General features: G+C 44.5%; 1 protein-coding gene across 10 annotated transcripts in view; it reads left to right on the forward strand.

Annotated features, from left to right (window-relative positions):
- The window catches only part of LIMCH1 (LIM and calponin homology domains 1), a 217,692-nt gene that overhangs the window by 135,735 nt on the left and 65,392 nt on the right, over nt 1-16,565 (forward strand). For 9 of the 10 annotated variants that reach the window (XM_079989583.1, XM_079989578.1, XM_079989581.1 and 6 more), the window contains exons 6-8: nt 671-781; nt 12,289-12,484; nt 15,919-16,171. In XM_079989583.1, the coding sequence (XP_079845709.1) occupies nt 671-781; nt 12,289-12,484; nt 15,919-16,171 (560 nt within the window). Of the gene's footprint in view, nt 1-670; nt 782-11,232; nt 11,520-12,288; nt 12,485-15,918; nt 16,172-16,565 lie in introns of those variants that run through there. The other variant, XM_079989587.1, reaches the window with a different exon arrangement.

A 16,565-nucleotide genomic window follows, 5' to 3' on the forward strand; every position in this document is an offset into this window, starting at 1 on the left:
TTTCCGGGTCACCTTCAAAGGTAGCCCCACATAGAGTGCATTGCATGTACAGAGTTTCAAACATTAATAATAAGATTATTAATGTTTGAAACTCTGTACATGTAAAAGGAAAAACTTCAAGAGAAGCAGACTGTTGCTTTGGAGTTAGTTTCAATCTGATTATTCCTTATGGTGGAGAAATAAAAAATGCTAAGCCACCTCAACAAGCATTAAAATGGTATATTAGTGAAACTTGCAGAACTTGTAATAAACCCTCGGCATCAGGCAGTCAGTATCTTTGTGATTTGTACCTCTGTGTTGGGAACATAGAATGACAAACCAATATTAAAGCAGTTTCATTAAGCATTGAAGCCTTGTCCCTTGAAGTGTTGCGGTTCTTGAGTTTTCCTTTATTTGGCTCCCCAGATATTGTTGAACAAGGTTTAATAGGGAGCTCTGCCATTGCTACTTCACATACATTAGAAATATCAGCAGTGCTGATGTGATTTCATGTGCTTCAAAGTCTGTGTGACCATGGTCTTTTGTAAGAGAGCCTTTGAAAACAGCCGCTGACAAATGATTTGATGAGATTTTAAAAGGCTGCTGGAGAGCTGGACAAGGTTGCTGTATTCAACTGATAGAGTGGTTTGGAGAGATCACCCCCACAATTAATGTTCATTTCATTCTTCAGGTTTTAGTCACCATCTATTGGCTGGGGAAAACAGCAAACAGCAGCACTGGTTTCAGTGGAGCAACACTCAACCTGAGGGAGTTTGAAGGATTGCTAACGCAGCTGAGAAAGGTATTTGCTTTTGGGGTTTTTTCTACTAGTGGAACAATAGCTTCCTCATTAGTAAAAGTACAATATAGTGGGGTAGGAGAACTGGAAAAAACACACACATCTGGTAGCCAATTTGATTTCAGATAGTACATGGTAAGATGAGTTGAAAAAGCCTAGGACACAAATTTTGATGGCCCTCTAGCGGCTACGCTGGCTCATTTACCAGAAGTAATACATTTAGTGTTAACTCTGGAAGTGTATACTTGACTTTGTCCAAACTAAGCCTCCTAGAGCAAAATATACATAGGAGGCTTAGTTTGGTCACAATCAAGTACAGTTGTACCTTGAAAGTCGAACGGAATCCGTTCCGGAAGTCCGTTCGACTTCCAAAACGTTCGGAAACCAAAGGACAGCTTCTGATTGGCTGCAGGAAGCTTCTACCCCGTTGGATTGGCTGCAGGAAGCTTCTGGCCCGTCGGATGTCCAGCTTCCAAAAGTAATTCACAAACCGGAACAGTCACTTCCGGGTTTGCAGCGTTCGAAAACCAAGGTACGACTGTATACACTCCCAGAGTTAACACTAAAATGCATTACCTCTGGTAAATGAGCCATTGCAGCTGTAGAGGGCCGTGAAAATTTGTATCCCTGGCTTTTTGGACCAATCTACCCACGTACTGTCTGAAACCCAAGAGGCTCATTGGTATCCAGATGTGAAATATCTGGGCATTTCCCCCCGCCCTCCTACCCAATAGTACACCTGCTGCAATTTCTGTCCATATTCTTCTGCCACCTTTAATGCTCATATTGTTTTTTCATTCTTATCTCTAGCTAGTTGACTGAGGTTTTCTATTAGAGGGACTGGATGCTGATTTAGAGTGATGCTGCTAATACTAAGTCACCGGTGGGCAGCTTGCTGCTTATGGAGGGGAAACCCCAAATTTTATGTGGCTCCCGAGGCCTCCTTAAACTATCCCAATCTTCCGTCCTGTCAGAACAGCTTCCTTTCTGTTCATTTCCTCCCTATTTTTCTTGGCTTTTAAAAGAGTTCTTCTTCCTTTGTAGTTTTAGAGGGACAGTAAAAATAAACACATTCTTTAAGAAACAGCTTCCCTCCTCATGTTTTGGAAAACTAGTGTGATCCTGTTATTTTGTGCTCCTGAGGTTAACACTCCTGTAAGTAAATTGGTGGTCCCACTGTACACTAAAAGATAATTAAAACAGTTAGGTATACAAAAAAATAGCAAACACATTTTTTAAAAACCTAAAACCATACAAAGTAGACAGTCGTGGTAAATGTTCAATTTAGCCGGCTCTTTCATTGGTACCTCATAGCAAAGAAGGGATGATAACAAAATTCGAACAAACAGATTAACAAATAAATATCGGAATGTACAGAAATATTGAAACATAGCCCTCCTTCCAGCAACCAGGTTAGCTTAATAATAAAAGTTGTGATGCAGATGGTTAAAAAATAATAATTCTCAGCCTCCAATATGTTTGTAATATGTGAAATTGTTGAGGAAAGAGATCTTCTGTGTAGCTATTATGACTGCTTTTATTGCATGTCTGTGAATTTGATTTTTTCCAGATGGCTGTGATAACTGTTGTGTTACGGAATGCCATGCTTCAGATTATCTGTTTTTAAAGATGTCATAATGCAGATGTAAGCAATGGAATTGCACCACATGTTTTGAATGAGGCGATAATAATAGGATACACACAGAGAGAGGCTGCTTAGTTGTTTCCATGTTAATCGCTATGCTAAATAATACTTTGTATTCCAGCAGCGCATTTTCAAGTGTTGAAAGCGCTTTGCACCCGTTATCTTGGTGATCCTTACAATAGCCTTGCAAGGGAGGCCAGTATTACTAAGCCAAAAGGCAAATTTGTTAGCTGATGGCTGAGGGTTACTTTTCAACTCTTAGCCACTCTCAAACATGAATCTGCCCTAATGGCATAGAAAATGTGGAGGTGTGGCAGCTCTCGGTTTATGCATCCATCCCCATTTTCCTTACAGACAAAACGAGGCTACTCTTCAAGTAACAGAAGGACAGAAAATATATAATTTTTTTTTACAGTTGATTCATTCTTTAATTTGTTCTGTAATTTGTATCTTGAAATGTTTTATGAATGAAAACTGGCCTGTGTCACTGTCTAGCTCATCTGATTTTCATTTACCTTGCTGTCAAGCGTTTTCCACTATAGTGAGACATATTATCTTCCTCCCTCCCTGCCCCCGCCCCTCAAAAACTGGCAATCTGCCAAAGGATTAAACTTATTCTATTGGTATGTAGAGCTTCAGGGGAATTTGGGAAAGATGTCAGATTGGTTGGGGAGGGTGCCAAGAGGGGGGGGGACAAAGAGGGTGTTTAAGTAGGATTGACTTTGGGGTCTGGAGGTCTGGTTCTCTTTTCAGAACGCATGGCATGCATATATAACATTATGCGCTGAACAGCCATCTTGTAGGAATACAAAACAATTTTAATGTGTTTTGCATGCAGTGTGGATGATTACATTTGTATATGCCGTGATGTCTCAAAGTAGGTGGCCAGCTCTGCTCTTAAGCAGGGTGTGAGACAGCCCACATCAGTTGAGATATCTGGGTTACCATTAAAGGAAAAGCAAATTGTCACTTGCTCATACAGTCGTACCTTGGTTCTTGAATGCCTTGGTACTCATACGTTTTGGCTCCCAAACACCGCAAACCCAGATGTAAGTGTTCTGGCTTAAAGGTAAAGGGACCTCTGACCATTAGGTCCAGTTGTGGCCGACTCTGGGGTTGCAGCGCTCATCTCGCTTTATTGGCCGAGGGAGCCGGCATACAGCTTCCAGGTCATGTGGCCAGCATGACTAAGCCGCTTCTGGCAAACCAGAGCAGCGCACGGAAACACCGTTTACCTTCCCGCCGGAGCGGTTCCTATTTATCTACTTGCACTTTGACATGCTTTTGAACTGCTAGGTTGGCAGGAACAGGGACTGAGCAACGGGAGCTGACCCCGTCGCAGGGATTTGAACCGCCGACCTTCTGATCGGCAAGTCCTAGGCTCTGCGGTTTAACCCACAGTGCAACTCGTGTTCCTGTTTGGGCAGTGCTTTTTGCTGGGGGGACGCAGGGGTACGCATACCCCTCAACATTTTGTGACTCTAAGTTTGGCCTCATTGAGGGGCAGTATTTCAATATGAGTAGGAAAATGAGAGTTCCCCTAAACATTTTTTTAAGGAAAAAAAGCACTGGTTTCGGGAGTCAGATGGACTCCCGGAACGGATCAAGTTCGAGAACCAAGGTTCCACTGTAGTTTATTTTACTCAAGGCACCCAAATTGCGGTGTTTTCTTTTCCTGGCAGAGTTGTGCACACCCAGCGAGGAAAGGAGAGCAATGCCTAGAAGAGGAAGGTTAAAAGAGTTGCACATATATGTCAACTCTGCTGTATGGGCAAAGTTCCCGACTAAATAAAGTGTACCCCTTTGGTCTCCCACCCTTATCTTTAGACTTTCTACTGCCACTAGGCGAAAAATGTCCTCTGTATCTCTTTGACAATAGCTCAAGAGTAGCACAGGCCTTGGCTCTTGACATGGGGTGGCAAATTAAGAGAGAGCACAAAATTATTATGAAACAAAGTTTATTAACATATTTTAAAAATGATAGTTCATCTTGGGGAAAAGAATTAAATGAAATAAAAGTTACTTGCATGCCAAAGCATTCTTCCCACTTGGAGCAAAAGAACAAATAAACAGAGTTAAGCCCCATCTACTCTTCCTGAAAATTAAACAGTCCTTCACAGTAAAATTTTAATGAATCTTACTTTAGAGTTGCATCTCTCCCTTCTGTTTTTCCTCCTTATCACACTGAGATCCACCTTAATCTGGCTATCAAAGCAAGACGCTTGAGGTTTTGGCATTTAATTCCCAAATCCAGACAGTCTAAGTGTGATCTACTGTGTCAGCAAACCCAGATTTATATTTTTATAACATAGAACAGTTCATTTCCTTCACAACATGCTAAATTTTTTAGATATGCTGTAAGTTGCCCAGAGTGGCTGGGGAAACCCTGCCAGATGGGCGAGGTATAAATAATAAAATTATTTGACAAATTAAACTTATGGACTATGCAGAGATGGCAAAACTGACAGCAAAGCTCAGAGACTACGATAATGAGAAGTTTAAAAAAGAGTGGGAAACATTTATTGTATATGTGCAAAAACATTGTAAACAAGTTGAAACATTAGCAGGTTTGGACTAAAGGCTTGCAATTACCAGAAACTCGGATAATTTAGGATATAATAAAGGGTTAATAGGAGATATGGAAATGCAGAAGAATTTGGTGTATATAAGAAACCAGAAGTGGGAATGGAGGGAAGTCGTGAGATTTTAAGAATCTCAATAGAGATAGTGGTGAAAGGATAAATAAATACATGGGGAATGAGAGGGACGACGACGTATTTTTGATGTTGATTGTGGAATCATTATTCCTTATAGAAAGAAGAAAAGAAACAAATAAAAATTTATTTATTTAAAAATAAAATAAAATTATTATTATTGTTGTTGTTGTTATTGTTATTATTACAGCTACCTAGGCTTGGTATTTTGAGCTGAAAATCAAAGGGAGTCTGCATACTAAGAGAGGCCTGAGGTCCAAATGGGTAGGCAGAGTGCATTGTGGGATGAAGATGTGAGTTTTCATATTATTAAGAGAGCATTGGTCAGAAAGTTGAGATTGGTGGACAGCTGCCCTGTGTGGTGATCCACTGAACTGCAGGTAATCACTTCAGTGAGTATCCTGTTGCCCCAGGCCAGCCATTGACGCCTCCTAGACAGGAAAGCGCACAAGAGGGCTTCCAGTTGGTGTTGAGCCCAGTGTTAGAAACTGAAATATGAAAGCGAGGAGCTCAATGGCACCTTAAACCTAGGTGAGGGTTTTTTTGGTGGGGGGGGGGGGACTATTGGATTATTGTTTTTATTTTTATTATGTATTTTGTGGTTTTATATCTTGATTTTATTCTATGAACCGCCCTGAGACCCCTGGGTATAGGGAAGTATATAATTTCAACAAATAACAACAACAACAATAATAGTTTAGGGGCGCAACAACAGAATGACCAGGAACTCTTTTTTATAACAAGAATAAAGGCAAAGGTAAAGGGACCCCTGACCATTAGGTCCAGTCGTGACTGACTCTGGGTTTGCGGCGCTCATCTCGCTTTATTGGCTGAGGGAGCCGGCATACAGCTTCCGGGTCATGTGGCCAGCATGACTAAGCTGCTTCTGGCAAACCAGAGCAGCACACAGAAATGTCGTTCACCTTCCTGCCAGAGCGGTACCTATTTATCTACTTGCACTTTGATGTGCTTTCGAATTGCTAGGTTGGCAGGAGCAGGGACCGAGCAATGGGAGCTCACCCCGTCGTGGGGATTCGAACCGCCGACCTTCTGATCGGCAAGTCCTAGGCTCTGTGGTTTAACCCACAGCGCCGGAAATGAATGAACTGCAGGTAAAATATTATGTTCATTTTTCACATGGGCTACCTGCCTACCCCTGTAATATTCTTAAGTGGGTCTCTTCTCCTGCCTTAAGAGAGTAGCTGGAAGTGGTGAGGCAGAATAAGGTTCTCCTTTCCTTCTACTCTGCCATTTTTATCTGAAATATTCGACGCACTACTGCACCCAGAGCTCAGAAACTGCTCGCCCTAATGAAATTCCCCGTCGCAAAATGCTCCTAGAACAATGGGAGTTTTGAACACTGGTTGAGCCTTGCCTGAGCCACAAGCTCTTCCTGAGCTCAGACTTGTTCCTGCATCATTCCTTGTCCCTGGCTTGCTCTATGATCCTTCCTCCTGGGTTGTCCTCCTGCTCTGAGTTACTCTTTTGCTCTCAACTTCTGGCTGGTCCCACAACTCCTGACTTGCTTCAGTCTGCTGTCCAAAGCCGGGTCCTAACAGCATCAGGCTTGCAAGTAAAGTCCGCAGAAGTCATACTAGCCCTCCCACATATTCATTAGCCCGCTTTATGCACAAATAATAATAATAATAATAATAATAATAATAATAATAATAATTTATTATTTATACCCCGCCCATCTGGCTGAGTTTCCCCAGCCACTCTGGGCGGCTCCCAAGCAAGTATTAAAAATACAGCATTAAATATTAAAAACTTCCCTGAACAGGGCTGCCTTCAGATGACTTTTAAAGATAGGAAAGCTACTTACTTCATTCACTTTTGAAGGGAGGGTGTTCCACAGGATGGGCGCCACTACCGAGAAGGCCCTCTGTCTGTTTCCCTGTAACCTCACTTCTCGCAATGAGGGAACCGCCAGAAGGCCCTCGGTGCTGGATCTCAGTGTCCGGGCTGAACGATGGGGGTGGAGACGCTCCTTCAAGTATACAAACTTGTGTTAGTCAGTGTGGAAATAAATAAGTGAACGGGAAAATTCAAAATGCTAGACATTTGTAAAGCACCATACCTAGTGTGCTAGGCCCAAGGGCAACCTGTGAAACACGGTCCAGGTCCGGTCCAGAATCCAAAGGTTCCCCTGCAGTCAGTCCGACAGGGCCGAGGCAGGACACAAGACTGGAAACCAGGTAAGGACAGAGGCAGGATCTAGCATACAACAGTATTGCTCCCGCAACCTGGGGCAGGGTCCGACAGCCTTTTATCTTTGTCGGGGTAGCGGTCGGTCCTGATCCCCCGGCGACTTACCTCCCTGTTTCGCCCAAAGATGAGCACTCCTCCTGCGAATACTCAGGTCTCTCCTTCTCTCAGACCTTAGTCTCTGCAGCTACCCAACCGGTAGTGGAGCAACTATAAGTGGTGGCCCAGCTGAAGGCAACGAGGTAATCCCTGCATCTGGAGCCAGGGCAGGCTCAGGCCCCTGACTCAGCCCAGCTGGTGTTTGTTGCAGGGGGACCTGTGCAGACTGGAACTCTTCAGGGTCAGGCCCCAGACTTGCTTCAGATGGTGCCTGAGGCAAATAATCCAGTGCAGAATGAGTCTCCTCTGGTTCCGAGTCTGAGCCCAAGTCCCAGGTCATCACACCTAGTAACTTAGAGGCAATTGGGCTAGTAGCTCCGTATGAGTAACAGATAAACACATTGAATTTATTTCATAGAACATTTTTACCTGCGAGAAAGGACACCCTCTTTAGCTCTTGGTAGTAACTTCTGTCGTTCATTGCTAAACAGAAGAAAGAGACACCATGAAACGCTGCATTTTCATCTGATCAAATTATTTTAACTTCCTTAAACTCTGTGATTTTACCTTAAAGCTATTTGCCGGCTCCACGCTTGGCCTTAGGGGACCTTGGCTTTCAGCACGCTAAGGGACTTTTGGCAGCCAACTCAACAGTGACCCCAATTACTAAGTTTTCTCCCTGAGAAGTTTGTAGGGCATTTGAGTTTTGGAATCACCCTGCTTCATATTTAAAGCCCTTTGTATGTTTCTGTGCTACCTCTGCTGTTCATGGTACTGGGTTTTGTTTTGTTTTGTTTTGTTTTGTTTCACATAGGATTTCATAGACCTAATCCCAGGATGTCACCTAATGCGTCATAATAACAAAGGGACTGATGTACAAACTGGGAAGTTTCCCATCTAAAGCTCACCTCTTTCTTGGTAGTATGTAGACAAGCTGGTAGCCTCTCTCTGCCCTGCTCCTCATCTGCAATGCGGCTGTAATAATTGTGGCCAATTTTGGAAGAAATGCAGTGTCTGTGTGACCATAAATGAGATTGAGCTATGTAGCGAGGAACAGTCTTTATTCTTGGGGTCTATAAGGGGGAAGGCCTAAGTGGTCTCCCTTTAGTGCAGGATTTTCCAGACTTGGACCTCCAGCTGTTTTTGGACTGCAATTCCCATCACCCCAAGCTAGCGGGACCAGTGGTCAGGGATGATGGGAATTGTAGTCCAAAAGCAGCTAGCAACCCAAGTTTGGGAAACCCTGCTCTAGTGTGTCCTTTCCCTTTCTTTTATGTAAGCCTACAGTTCCCACAGGGACGCTGGTGGCACTGTGGGTTAAACAACAGAGCCTAGGACTTGCCGATCAGAAGGTCGGCGGTTCGAATCCCCGCGACGGGGTGAGCTCCCGTTGCTCGGTCCCTGCTCCTGCCAACCTAGCAGTTCGAAAGCACGTCAAAGTGCAAGTAGATAAATAGGTACCACTCCAGCGGGAAGGTAAACGGCGTTTCCGTGCGCTGCTCTGGTTCGCCAGAAGCGGCTTAGTCATGCTGGCCACATGACCCGGAAGCTGTACACCGGCTCCCTCGGCCAGTAAAGCGAGATGAGCGCCGCAACCCCAGAGTCGGTCACGACTGGAACTCATGGTCAGGGGTCCCTTTACCCTTTACCTTTACAGTTCCCACAAGGAAGAGTTTCACTTGTGCCATCCATCAGATATCATGTAAGTGGGTACCTTGTATCTGCCCTATATAGCCAGCAGCATACAAGTCTTTGCTGCACATGTGCCCTGCTAATAATAGTAATTGTAATAATTATTATTTCCACTTTAGTATGTAAATTTGGGAGAAACTCTTGGGGGGACAGACAGGACCACAGTATGAGACATGAGACCCTTTCATTTCCAAAACACTTATATACAGTATCTGTAGATAGGGCAGAACAAGGTGGTCTGAGCTATCGGCTGTTGGTGCACAGGTCAAGAGAATAGGTGTTTTCTGTGGTTCTTCGGTGAAAGCCCTGGGCAGGTTACTTATTAGGCTAAGTACTGTATTTTTCACCCTATTGGACGCACTTTTTCCCCTCCAAAAATGAAGGGGAAATGTGTGTGCGTCCTATGGGGTGAATGCAGGCTTTCGCTGAAGCCTGCAGAGCCCCAGCGCCAGCCCCACAAGGTCGGGGGACAGCGGGGAGGCGGAACGCCACCATCCCTCTGTCTCCCGATGTGGTTTGGAGGCTGATGGCGGGGAGACGCGTGCTTCTCCCCTGCCACCAGCCCCGCAAGCTCTGGGGACAGCTGGGAGGCGCAGCGCGTCTTCCCGCTGTCCCCGGACCTGGTCTGAAGGCAGGCGGCGGAGAGAAGAGTGCTTCTCCCCGCTGCCGGCCCCGCAAGCGCCTGGGGGGGGGAAATAATTTTTTTTCTTTATTTCCCCCCCCAACAAAACTTGGTGCGTCCTATGGGCCGGTGCGTCCTATGGAGCGAAAAATACGGCAAGTTTTAGGAGTGCACCTAAATACAAAAAGCAGGGATGCAAGAACCACTTATTTGCACACACATATATTTTTCCAGTTCTCTTGTTGGGAAGCTGTGATTGCCTTGGTTTCCCTATTGAGGGTCAAGTCTGGGTTCACCTCTGGGTAATGTGTGAAACTGCCTAAGTTTCATACGTGACTGAGGATCTGAACCTGGGTTATCCCCACCTAATGTTGAGGACCATTTCACACAGAATGCAGTAAGGATGCTTGAGGAATTTGATTCCTATGAAATCCTGTGACCTGATCCACATTTGAATGTTCAGATTGGAACATATATTTTTCTGGGGGAGGGAGGGTCTCTGAATTTTGTGATAAAGTTCTTAGAGAGAATAGATTTAGAAAAGCATATAGTACTGAGGTAAAGCACCTACTCAAATACATATGTTTGTGGTGGCAATGCATATTTAAATAGAAATGTAAATAAGAATAGCCATTCAGATTTCTTTTAAAAAATATATCACAGATTCATTCAGAAATAAAACAAAATGGACTTATGAATGAACACAATGTGAAATTGACGTGAACTGGAAACAGAACGAATCATTCATCCCTACAGTGGGAAGCCCAAGGGGCACAGCTAACTCAGAGGCTTTGCCAATCATGACTCCTTGACAAATATGCCATTATGGCGTATGGGTCTGCAAACCTCTGTTGGTTGAACTTGCAACGTCTTCCACATCTGTTTATATAATCAAGTGAAGCAGGCCTCTGGCATGACTTGTTTATTTGTACCACATGATACAGACGCTTCTGCACCTGTTGGCAGTTTTGCACCTTTTCAAAAGGACTCCCTGAGAAGCATTTCTCACCTTGGGCTTTTCTGATGACCACATCTGAGGGTGATAATATTGCCCCTGCCTTTTTTTTACTCAAAGGGAGAAGCAGGAGCTGGGTGGACTCCCAAAAGTTTGCTTTTCAGCAAAGGGCCTTATTTTTGTTTCTCTTGGCCTCATCCCGTTGTAACTGATGATAAGATACCGTCTGAAACGAGGGGCAATGTTCTTCTAATAATGGAAGGCTGAGGATGGCTTCTCCTGACCTTTTCCCTCTTCTGGAGCTTTCAGTGTTTTAGTATGTGCGGCTTGCTCTGGAAAGAATTTATAATCGGGAGGCTGTCAAAGGCGGCCATTGTTCTCACTGCTCTGAACATGTGGGTCAGATACAAGTGCTTTCATATCCCCCAGAGCCAGGAGCTGGCAACAAACAAAGAGCAAGACTGAATTCTTCAGAGGCATCAGGAAAAGCGTTTTGCATATTTTTCGGCTTCTGATTGCTCCGGGAAGAAAGACATCCCCTCTTTCATAACTGGAATTTCTCTCCGAGGTAGAAAGACGCTGTCTCCTGCAGCTCGCTGCTTCGTTGTTTGACTGAGCCAAAAGCAGCAGCAGCAGATTCTCTCTGCAGGTGTCCCGGGCCAGTATGATATCTAGGTGGAAATGATCAGCTCGGTGGAGTTAGACGTGCCTTGCCTGCTAACTTAAACCCAGGATGCCTTTGCTCCTATGATATGGACAATGGCCTGCACGATATGGATTTGGATGCAGAACCAGTCATGTTTCAGGTCAATTCCTTTCTTTCTTCTTCTTGGTATACATGTAAACCTATACCTGATGGAAGTGAGCTCTAGCCATAATCAATGGCTTAGTCTTTTAAAGTGCCACACATCGACACCACTTCTCTTCTTTAGAACATGTTAACCTGTTTTCTTCCAATTCTCTGTACAAATCTGGTGTGTTTTCATTCTGCACATTGCCATGGTGGATTGTGTTTTGCCTTTTAACAGTAGTTTCTTCGTAGTTACTTGAAAAATGGTTTTGGTTAGAGAGTGGCGGAAAGAGAAGTTTTGGGTGGAAGACTGATTTGTCTCTTTTTGTAAGCGTAAAAAGGCGATACAAGAATGGCGTTGCTGGCTGTGGTGATGTGTACATTTTACCACACTGACTCCTCTGGTATTGGAAACAGACAATTTTTTTTTTAAGATGGACAAAACTGTTTTGAGAGAGAGGCATTGTCCGTAGTGTATGTACACATTTTGTTTGCCCCGTGGGAGGTTCTAGTTAAACTGTTTTCTTCCTACTGTTTCGAAAACCTGCAAAACCTTTTGGATCAGAGACAGCCATGATACAAAAGAAATGTGTGTGAGTACCAGGGTGAACATGCCTCCAGGATGCCACTTTCAACTCCCTTAGAAAAATATCTCTCTGTCCCCAGCTGTAGGTTCTAGGCACGCTAGATTCTCAGAAAGTTATTGCTGTTTGCATTAAAGGTATTTCTTTAAAAAACAACAACACTTTGTATGTGGGTGTGTGTGTTTGCTTCGTCCACATTAGGAGACTGAGGATGTGGAGAGCCCCAAGCGCAGCATCCGTGACAGCGGCTATGTAGACTGTTGGGACTCTGAACGCAGCGATTCCCTTTCTCCTCCCCGCCACGGAAGAGATGATTCTTTTGACAGCCTGGATTCCTTCGGCTCCCGCTCCCAGCAGACGCCGTCTCCAGATGTGGTGCTAAGAGGAAGCAGCGATGGTAAGCTGTGCTCTCCAGGGCTCCTTTTGAATGTGACACACGGCTCTTCTGGTGTGAAAGAGCTGGTGTGCTGCCGCTGGAGAAGCTGGCTTGAGTTTTGGAAGCGTGATGTGCCTTTTAATCCCTTGAAGTCAGAAGGGAACTCTCTCTGAATGGCAATTTATGGTCTAGAGCTATGGCGGAAGCATTTTGCCTTATAATTACAAGCTGTGGCAGGGTGGGGGATGTCATAGCAGTCAAATTTATGTGGTGGCACTTCTTGGGCCTGAAATGTAAGGAGATAATCATCATCATCATCATCATCATCATCATCTGACCAGGTCTCCCCACCTACTGTGGGTGGCTCCCAACAGAATATTTTGAAAAACGATAGAACATCAAACATTAAAAACTTCCCTAAAAAAGGGATGCCTTCATATGCCTTCTAAAAGTCAGATAGTCGTTTATTTCCTTGACATCTGATGGGAGGGCATTCCACAGGGTGGGTGCCACTACCAAGAAGGCCCTCTGCCTGGGTCCCTGTAACTTCACTTCTCGCAGGGAGGGAACTGTCAGAAGGCCCTCGGAGCTGGACCTCAGTGTTCGGGCTGAAAGTTGTGGGTGGAGACACCCCTTCAGGTACACTGGGCCAAGGCCATTTAGGGCTTTAAAGGTCAGCACCAACACTTTGAATTGTGCTCGAAAACGTACTGGAAGTCAGGACCGGTGTTATGTGGTCTCAGCGGCCACTCGCAGTCACCAGTCTAGCTGCCGCATTCTGGATTAATTGTAGTTTCCAGCTCACCTTCAAAGGTAGCCCCACGTAGATTGCACTGCAGTAGTCCAAGCGGGAGATAACTAGAGCATGTGCCACTCTGGCGAGACAGTAAATTGATTGACATGGAGTCATGGTAAGAACATAAGGGCTGGTTAGATCAGGCCAGTGACCCAACTAGTCCAACTTCATAGAACTGTAGAGTTTGAAGGGACCCTGAGGATTGTCTAGTCCAACCTCCTGCAGTGTAGGAATATGCAGCTGTCCCGTATGAGTATCAAACTTGCAACCTTGGGACTGCTCAATAGCCTGCTCCAACCAACTGAGCTATCCAAGGAATCATCTTGTTCTTATGGTGGCCAACCAGGTGCCTATGGGAAGCCCAAAAGGCGAACCAGAGGGCAGCCGTTTTCTCCCCCACGTTTGATTCCCAGGAACTAGTATTCAGAAGCATGCTGTCTCTAACCTGGGAATCTGAGCATAGCCGTTGTGGTGTAGGGGAAAAACTTAACATTTAGTTAGCAGATGATATAGCTAGTCACGCATTTGCTTGCTAGTTGATTTATTTAGATATGTATAGGCCGCCTTTTAGGGTTAAACCACTTAAGGAGGCCTTCCGCACTCATGCAGATCAGTCGGCTGCGACATTAAAATGCCATTAACAATAAAATGCTAAAAACTAGCAGCATCACCAATCACAACAACCTGCAGCACAGTGTAAAAAAAATTAGATTAAAAAAATTACAATATTGCAGTTTTGTATCATGGAGCAGTACAATTTAAAAAATAGCATGCTCTTTTCTTTTCTTTTTTAAAGAAGAAAGCAGTTTTAAATGGGTCTTTCAAGACTGCTTAAAGACCTTAAAATGATGGGGACAAGGAGGTTTCAGTTGAAACTGTCCCATGGACACGGGGACCCCACTGAGAGTGCCCCACATGTTGTAAACTTGTTTGTACGAAAATGGAAGTATACAAGTGGGATATGGGATGCAGAGCTCAAGGTGTGAACTGGTTGATATGGATGAAGGTGATCCTTCACGTCACCTGGTCCTGAACTGTTTAGGGCAGGGACCTTCAAGATGCCATTGGACTACACCTCTTCTCCCTTGTGGTTGGACATTCTGTCTGATACTGGTGCGAATGGAGTTCAGCAACATCTGGAGAGCTACAGTTAGTAGACTTGGATCTCTGTCCCTGCCCATGTTGTTGTGCAACACTACCAAGGGACGCGGGTGGCGCTGTGGTCTAAACCACTGAGCCTCTTGGGCTCGCCAGTCGGAAGGTCGGTGGTTTGAACCCCTGCGACAGGGTGAGCTCCCATTGTTCTGTCCCAGCTCCTGCCAACCTAGCAGTTCGAAAGCACACCAGTGCAAGTAGATAAATAGGTATCACTGTGGCGGGAAGGTAACTGGCGTTTCTGTGCGCTCTGGCTTCCGTCATGGTGTCCTGTGCACCAGAAACAGTTTAGTCATGCTGGCCACATGACCCAGAAAGCTGTCTGCAGACAAATGCCAGCTCCCTCAGCCTGAAAAGTGAGATGAGCGCCGCACCCATAGTCACCTTTGACTGGACTTACCTGTCTAGGGGTCCTTTACCTTTTGCAACACTACCATCTTTGAAAAGAAAGGAAAAATGTTTAAAGGTCTTGAGTTCATTTTGTACAGTTGTTCAGAAATTTGTTTCCTTTCTCCCATATTATTTGAACTTTGGGTCATCCCATGAAGTTGAGCATCCTGTGGCCAAATCCATGGGATGATCCTGAGTTCAAGTATTGTAGGTTCATTACTGGCTTTGATGGCTTTTTGAAAAGGATTAGCAAATCCTTGGGTTGGGGGTGTATATCCACGGCTATTAGCCAAGGAATCTCCGTCTTCAGAGATGGTATTACTCTGAGTGTCATGCACTGGAGATAAGCAACGATGGATGACCACTGCTCCTTCCAGAGACATCTGGCTGAGTGCTGTTTAAAATGCTGAATGAGACAGGCTTTGATCAAACCCAGCAAGACAGTTCTTGTGTTGTCATCTAGCTATATCTGTAGTGCAGCTGCTTGTTGAATATTTCTGCTTAAGGCAGCTAAAATATTATGCCTGCAGAGAGCTAGAGGAGTTTTTCTTGGAGCTGTGTGAACACAGCAGTTATTGTATTTCTGACCTTCAAATTCAAGATTATAATAGGGAAAACGTATTATAGGACGTCCCCGTGTGTTCTCAATTATCACTGCTAACTGAAGATTTCCCTGTGCAAGGGGCAATACTCAATTGTGTTTTTTTAAAACGTTTAATACAATAGAGATGTGGGTCATTTTAAAAAAAGTCTGCCCTCATTTGTGCAGTCCCATGTGCAGTGTGGAAGTGTGACCTTGTGAAACTTCAAGATGGATCTTAAAGCACAACAGCTTTTACTGACAATTTAAAAACTTGATTCTCACTCCTAAGCAGCGACTGGAATTTATGCTTCATTTGCCCATTGAATTTAAGGAGCACTTTTGTATGTGTCATGTTCTACGGCAATTGACACTCTGAAGCCTGCAAACCGTACATTCGTTTGTGGGGGAAGAAGATAGACACCTTTGCACCAAATAATTGCAGTGATCCTCCTACTGGCACACATGAATTAAGCATTTAAACTTGACTCCTTTCTTTCTTTTTCTTAATTTCTTTCTTTCTTTTCCACGTAGGCAGAGGAAGCGATTCGGAATCTGACTTGCCGCATCGAAAGTTGCCAGATGTGAAAAAAGACGATATGTCTGCAAGGCGGACATCTTATGGTGAACCCAAATCAGTTGTGCCTTTTAACCAATACCTCCCCAATAAGAGTAACCAGACTGCCTATATTCCGGCTCCTCTCAGGAAGAAGAAGGCCGAACGAGAGGAGTTCAGGAAGAGCTGGAGTACTGCTACTTCTCCCCTAGGAGGAGAGAGACCTTTCAGGTAAGGACTTGGCCACTTCTCAGGTTACCAAGTCAGAGCCACCTAAACCTAACAAGTGCATCTCCCATTCACAGGTGACCAACAGATGGTTTCTGGCCGTGTTCTCTCTTGCTTGATTAATTGCAAGATGGCAATCATATGGAATGCAGTTTGACTTAGAACATCACATAAACAGCTCTGCTATACTTAGTTTATTGAAACATTACTACAGAATTACTTAATGAGTTTTACTGTGGACATAAGGTTGTTTGACCTACTTTGCTTTTAACAAGATGCTGGGTTTCATATTAGTACCATGTACGTTACTTAAACCAGAACTTTGGTTCAGATGCTCTAAAACGTTCTCACCGATTGCCGTCGCGGGTGCTACAGTTTTGTTCTCATTTCTCTCTTT

Source organism: Podarcis cretensis (genome assembly GCF_951804945.1).
Source record: "Podarcis cretensis genome assembly, chromosome: 9".
In the NCBI taxonomy this organism is placed as follows: domain Eukaryota; kingdom Metazoa; phylum Chordata; class Lepidosauria; order Squamata; family Lacertidae; genus Podarcis; species Podarcis cretensis.